General features: G+C 25.2%; 1 protein-coding gene across 1 annotated transcript in view; it reads right to left on the reverse strand.

The window, feature by feature from the left end:
• Positions 1–3,140, reverse strand: part of LOC105363939 (neuromedin-B receptor) — a 52,870-nt gene extending 49,730 nt beyond the window's left edge. The window contains exon 1 of the mRNA XM_011501765.1: positions 3,090–3,140. Coding sequence (XP_011500067.1) covers positions 3,090–3,140 — 51 coding nt within the window. The remainder of the gene's footprint in view (positions 1–3,089) is intronic.
• Between the last annotated feature and the right edge of the window lie 4,387 nt (positions 3,141–7,527).

The following is a 7,527-nucleotide window of genomic DNA, read 5'->3' on the forward strand; positions in this document are numbered from 1 at the left end:
TTCCCTACATTTATAAATACACTGTATTTCATATTCTCGCAAATAAATTTTTACGGAAATATAATATATTTATTATATACATTGATCTAAATAATATAGGATAATAATATAACACAAATTTTTACAAAAATATAATATATTTATTATATAAATTAATCTAAATAATATATACACATGCAGTCATTATATTTAATATTTATATATTCAGATTTCTATTATAACAATAAAAATACATGTGTTATAAGTAGTATGAAAGAGCATTAAAAAGCTGAAAATTATTTTTAAAAACTCTTAACCATTTAAAATTTTATACATTTGGAAAAAATGCAAAAATTATATTTAAATTACTTTGAAGCTATGACTTATTATTTTTATTAAAATATATATAATATATAATAAATTTTAGAATTAAACATAACTATATTCAATAATAAGAAGTAATATAATAAGAATAATATATTAACATATATAACAATAATAAAATATGAAGCAATAAGTATAAAGAATTTTTATGATATGTAAATTTAGACTTAAGTACATCAATAAATTCAAAAATAAATATTATAAATATTAGATTTTTCCTTTTGTGGCTTTATATTTAGCAGTCTTTATAAATTGCGATTCATTTTATCACACAAGAAAAATCATATTTATAATAAATTTTTTGTTAATAAGGTTACGGTTAATAAATTTATCGTATCGTTTACGAAAGTAAATAATTACTCTATTTATACATCGAATAGTAGATACAAAATCTTTTATCTGGTATTCTATGTATATTGTTTGTAAAAATAAATTCGTGTATTTAAAATCTCTCATATGTTTACAAATAATTTTCCAAGTATTTCATAGATATCTTACAATAAATTATCGTAGATAAAATAATTTCTCAAATAATCGTAAGTTTCCATCATAGATAAAGTATGTATACACCTTTTTCCCTTAATTTCTTAAGGACGAAATTATTAATTATACCCTATAATCGATTCGCGACTTAAAAGGCAAAAATTAAACTGTTTTATCGATATAACGTACGACCAATATTGAGGAAATGATATCCCAAATGGTAAATTAATTTTTGACATCATATAAAATTCATAATTTATCGATAAACATAACAGAAAAGTATTATAATGAAACATAAATCTCAGTTTATGTTTTCGTTATTACGAACTAACTTCATTATATATATATATATCAGTATTATAGTATAAAAACTGAAATATTTGCTTTATAATTATAAATTTTTTTATAAAATATATATTCATATAAAAATAATATTAAAAAAATATTCATTTTAGATTCCTTAAGTGCTATAAAATTATCAGTGTAGTAATTTAAACATGTTTCTACACAAATATGTTCCAATGACTATATTTTAAATATTTTAATGCTTATTTAAAATATTTTCTATTTTATTGTAATAAAATTTATTAATAAAGTTTTAAACATTATAAAGAAATAATTAAATAACAATCATATTTTAAATATCTTTTCTTTATGATTAGTTATTGGAATATAATACAGTTTCATATGGTTGATTACTATATAGAGCAAATTTATGATATATTAAAGTATATGATGAAGTTTCTTAATGTAAACAATTGGATTTTGATAAAGATTGGAAGTCCACTGTATATGTATTGTTGTATATGATGATATATATATATATATAACATGTCTTACATTTTTTATTGATTTTTTTAATTAATATATTTATTTTAATAAATATATATATATATCATTGTTATTTATAGTTTAACTCTATAATCTTATTTTTAAATTTATTAATTTACTTATCGAAAGCAAAATAAATTACAAAGGCAAAAGTTATTTGGAATAAAAATATTTATCTTATCATTTGCTTAAAATTTTAAATATTTAAGACTAAACTAAAGACTTAATTACTATGTATCTATTATAGTATAAAGGATTTGTTCTTATTATTATCATGCTTCCAATTAAGTATAGAAAATATTACAATTAGACTGCAAGGAATTCCTAGTCCTTTATTAGATCTTTATATGATATACTTTAAGTGGTTGTTTTTCCATTTAGTTATTTGACCATTTAATTACTTCACTACTTCTACGATTACATAAAATCTATACGCAATTAATTAAAATATGTAAAACTATTTTATAAAAATATTTTAACATTCATACAGTTGCATATAATATTGTAAGACATACTGCACGTATAATTCTGTACGAAACGCAGCTAAAATTATATATCAATTTTATAAATGTATACATGAATAATCCATTTTTATTTAAAATATTCTTTAACTTTCAAAGAAAACAATTTCATAATATATTAATTTCCTTATGAAACATAAGTTTAAGAAGAGATATATCACTTATTAAAAAAACTTTACTTGTTAAAAAAATTAAATATTAATTATATGTTATGAATTGATTATTATTTAATTAACTTTTATCTGAAAACATAAAAATTGGAAATTTTTACATTGTCAATTATAAGATTTATATTATCAATAATAAATTGTATTCTAATATTTTTTATACTAAGTTCATTCATTAAAGACAAAGAAAATTAATAGAAACCTAAATATATATAACCAAATAAATAAAACCTTAATATTTGGCAAGATTGCAAAGAGAATAATATATAAATAAATATTTCGAATATAAACTATAGAGATAAATATATGAAACATATTTCAATAGCTCCAACAAAAATATGATTAAATATTTTCGTATCGATTTTTTGAAAATAAAATTGAAAATATTATTATTGAAAACATTTATTCAATATCGTTTACTTTTGATTATATTGCCATGATTCATATTCTTATAACAAAATGTTTTTCTTAATTTGTCTTTAAAATGTTGAACAAAGCTTTTATGAGGTTTTATATATAATAACATTAATATTATATGTTCGGAATTCCAACCACTCGGTGGTCGAAGGACGAGGATGGTTGGATTAGACCATGTCCACCAGTTTGCTGGTGGGAAAAAGTGTGGTTAAGTGGAAAGGGTAATGCTTCAATTCAGTATCCAACATATTTGCTTTGCATGTTGTTTATTGCGTTTTATTTTACAACTACATAATGACGATTCTACATTGATGACGAGAATCGTTGAGATCTTGCCGTTCTTTGGTGATTTCCACATGGTGGTAGTATGAATTTCATGTCGAATTATGAGGTCGAATATCTCCGGATCCTCTTGATACAGAGCGCTTGGCAGTGGGTCACTACACTGAACAGTGAGAAGTCGTAAATCTCCGTATACCCCTTGGTGTAGTTCCACGTGGTGGGTGAAGTCCTCTTGATGTCTTGTGGAGTGAAAGGCTTAACGTATATATATCACGTATTATAAATGGTTAATACCTCAATGCGACACTTCTTTAGAGTGAGTGCAATGGCACTTTAACATTGAGTGCGATGGCACGTCTTGTTCCTGCGTGCAATGGTATGTCTGGATTCTGAGTGCTTGGCACGTTTTGGTACTGATAACCTGCAACCGCCTAGTGCGCTTGGGCTCGCTGCTTGCGATTATAGACTGAGAGAATTCCCTCGCACGATGCTTGAGGATTCCTTTAATTTTTAGTCCTGGAGCTTGCTACAGTCTCATTTAAATGGTTCTAAAACGGTATTATATACACCTTTTCTCGAATTGTCACGCATTGTCTCCTCAATCCGGAGTACAACTCCTATTACAATGACGTCTTACAGAAGGTGCAGCACCTCATCCGGAGAACAGCTCCGCTTACAGAAGGTGCGGCGCCTCATCCGGAGAACAGATCCGAAGAACAGTAGTCTTGCAAAAGGTCCAGCACCTCATCCGGAGAATAGATCCGAAGAACAGTAGTCTTGCAAAAGGTGCAGCGCCTCATCCGTAGAACAGTAACGAGAGTGTGGCGGCCCCTTGCAGTTCAGCGCGTCTCCTCTTAGTTGACTCAAGCAAAAGCTTGCTTAAAATGCTGCTTTAAATATTCGAGTGAGTTTCATTATCTAGCAACACTTAGACATTGTTGCTATGCTGAAAATTCTTGCATGACGTCAGAGTCCAAGCTCTAGAACGTTCGACAATTTTAGGGAAGCAAGGCTCTACAAATTTTGTAGAATTCAAACAACGTTGCTATGCGGAAACTAGATAAACATTACAGGACGTTCGCAAGCAAAGGCTTTAAAATGATCGAGAAATTTCGGAGTCAATGTTTATGATTTCGCGATTTAGAATTATTATAGATTTCCGAGAATTAATTTTCTTGGAAAGTGCTCCAATCCTGAACACCATGCTTTGTGGAAGTAAAATGCTGATCTCTCCCGGCTACCACTTCGTGTATTCAGGCATTATACGTGGGGGTCAGAGTCAGCCTTTAGTTGTCAGGGTTGCTACCATCTCACTTGACTATTTTCAAAACTGAATTATACGTTATCGTATGATACCGTTGGTTTATTCTGCCAACACCTTTTCCTTGTCGGTTATGTAATTGAATGCACACACGAAATTGAAGGCGTGTTCCGTGGCGGCCCTGCTAAGAGAGTGCGTTTTGAGTTGTTTAGTAAAACGGTCAATTTCAACTAAAGTGTTGTTGAGAATAAGAAAATACATCATATACATTGTTGACTCCTGTTTCTTGACTGCTTTGACCAACTGTTCACGCCCTTTCTTCTAACCTTTATTTTAGGCTCGTGCTCATTTATTACGACTCACTTATTTAGAGTAAATTGCAGTACGTACCAAGATCATGACTCGCAGACTAGAAACTGTAGTATTTGTCATAATTTCTCAAGTGGCACTACTCAAGAAGTGGCGAGAGCTTTACAACCTCTCTCTTTTCTCAGGGTAATCTACCATCAAAGCCATTACGTCTCGAGGATAAGGAACCTTGCAACTTTCTAGTTCTCCAACGGAACTGCACCTCTACGCCACATTCCTCATTGAGAATAATAATCTTTTAACTTTAGTTCATCTATAACCTCAACAAGAACAATAATCCCTATAATGAAAAGTAAATTAAATAAACAGCAATAAGAAATATATGTGTTAATTATTGAATCAATCCATTAACCCTTCCACTTGCCCACGTATTCTTCCACACAACATCTAGTGGTTCTCGTAGTTAATTCTAAAACTCTAGTTTATTATAGAAATATTTTTAATCTGTTTAATAATAAATATGTACAAATGATATACAGATTTTTATTATTTGTATTTTTGTTTTATATATATTTTTTTAATAACCCCCTAAAAACTATTTAAAAAATAATTATTACTAAACTAATATAATTTATTTTAATGAAATATGTGTATAATACAAATGAAGATATAAAATCTATACGTAGAAACATTAAATTTTTTACATCTTTATGCACAATAATCGGGTTAAAGTAGTTGAATTAAATGTTAAAATGTGTAGACGTTTAAAATTTGTATTTTTCAAAAATTCCAACAGAGAAGAAACGATTAGAATATGTAATCACATAAACATATTTAAACAGCAAATATCTTATATTAAGGTTGTAATGAAAAGTGAAGATTCAATATTTTAGTTTTTTTATCAGAATTAACTGTAGAATTTACTGTACTACAAATAGCCATAAGGAAAACTTTAAAATTTCATCACATTAAATATTTTAGAAATTTTTATAATAATTCTGTAAATTGTTCCAGACTGATAAAGCATGTACATTTCTATTAATTTCTTCTTAAACTATTTTATTTTCTGATTTAATCACCAATTAAAGTTACAATCAATATATCTTATAAATATATATTTCTTGTTTAGAACATATTTATAATTTATTAATATTTGACTCCGTACATCATTCTGTTGCCTGTTAGATAAATCAATTAAATTTTCTACTTGTATATCATGAACATTTTTACCAATAACAAAATTAAAAACTTTTGTATTTTATATTTAAAATATATTTAAACAAAACCTATAATCATAAAATTATGTCAGTGTAACTTATATTTTCATAAATAATATTCTCGCATTAATAGATTATTTACTATGTTTTTATGTCCAATATAATCACTTCGCTCGGTAATCACTTTATCGAAATTTTAGTTCAATAAATATTGCTTAAATGCAGTACTATACAGTTTGATATATTATGACACTATTAAAATCACTACTATTAAAATAAGCATTGTATAATACAACAATTTAAAAGTATTTATGTAATTTTAACTAAAAATGTATAAAATCCAGATGCATAAATCCAAATGTATAAAAGCCAAAATTTATAGTATTGTAACAAAAATAGTAATATATCCTTTATCACCTGTCATATAACATCACCTAACATATCCTTTATAACCTTTATTAAATGAATTAAGTATACTGAATATGAATAATTAAATAATTTGCATAAGTTGAATTACAATAATGATTATACATTTTACATTTATAATTTAAACATGTGATATTACACTAGTCAATGAATATATATTATTCATTTTCTTTAAGTATTGTCACAGCAAGTGAATTATAAAAAAGCGTTATACATATGTAGAAAAATATTCTAATCCCCCTCAATCGTAATTATCGTAAATCAAACTGATAGTTCTATATTTTAGAAGATAATATTGTTAGTATCTTTATTCAATACTTTTGAATAAAATATAATTTATCACGTATATAAACATGCAAATCGACATCACAAATATCACATATAATTTCTAATATATATTTGTTTTTTTTAACTCTTGTACACTGACACTTACTATGTAGTACACCTTTACATTTCGAACTATAAACTTAGAAACTTTTAATATTTTACTTTTCTTTTAATCAAATATATAAACAACTAACTAGCATATCATATGTATTAATTGATGCCTATTTATACATTTTTATTTTAATATTCTTTATTATATATGAATTCGTATAATTATTAAAAGAAAATTTAACTAGCAAATAATATTGATGAATATAACATGACGAAAATGATACGATCATAATAATATAGTTTTCAAAATTAAAAAATAATATATATGAATGATAATAATCATCAACATATAAAAATATAAAATATTTGAATGTAGTATCGAGGGTAATGTAATTCAATTAATATCGAATGTAATAAAAGATTTATATTCACAAATTTGTTAATACTTTTTGTATTTATTATTGTCATATAAATGAAAATATATTAATATTATAATATATAATACATTCATAGATGCATGATAATATAAAAAATAATTATAAAGTTTCATATATTTCATTATATTTTTTATATTGTTCTTTACAATTATTGTAACTAATTAATAATAATATTTCAATGAATTATTTATATTAGAAAATGGTGTATAACAAAATTAATCAATACTTTACAGATATAGATAAAAAATAAACATTATATTTAAATGTATTTCAAATTATATAAAATATAAGTAAATTATAATTATCAGAATAATTTAAACTATTTTACCTCACTCGGTAAATATGCAAAAATTAAAAATATAAATAATTACAAATTACTACGGATGGTAAAAATAATATTTACATTAATTATGATATCAATTAAATATAATTCTA

Source organism: Ceratosolen solmsi, unplaced genomic scaffold (genome assembly GCF_000503995.2).
Source record: "Ceratosolen solmsi marchali unplaced genomic scaffold, CerSol_1.0 scaffold10, whole genome shotgun sequence".
NCBI classification, from domain to species: Eukaryota; Metazoa; Arthropoda; class Insecta; order Hymenoptera; family Agaonidae; genus Ceratosolen; species Ceratosolen solmsi.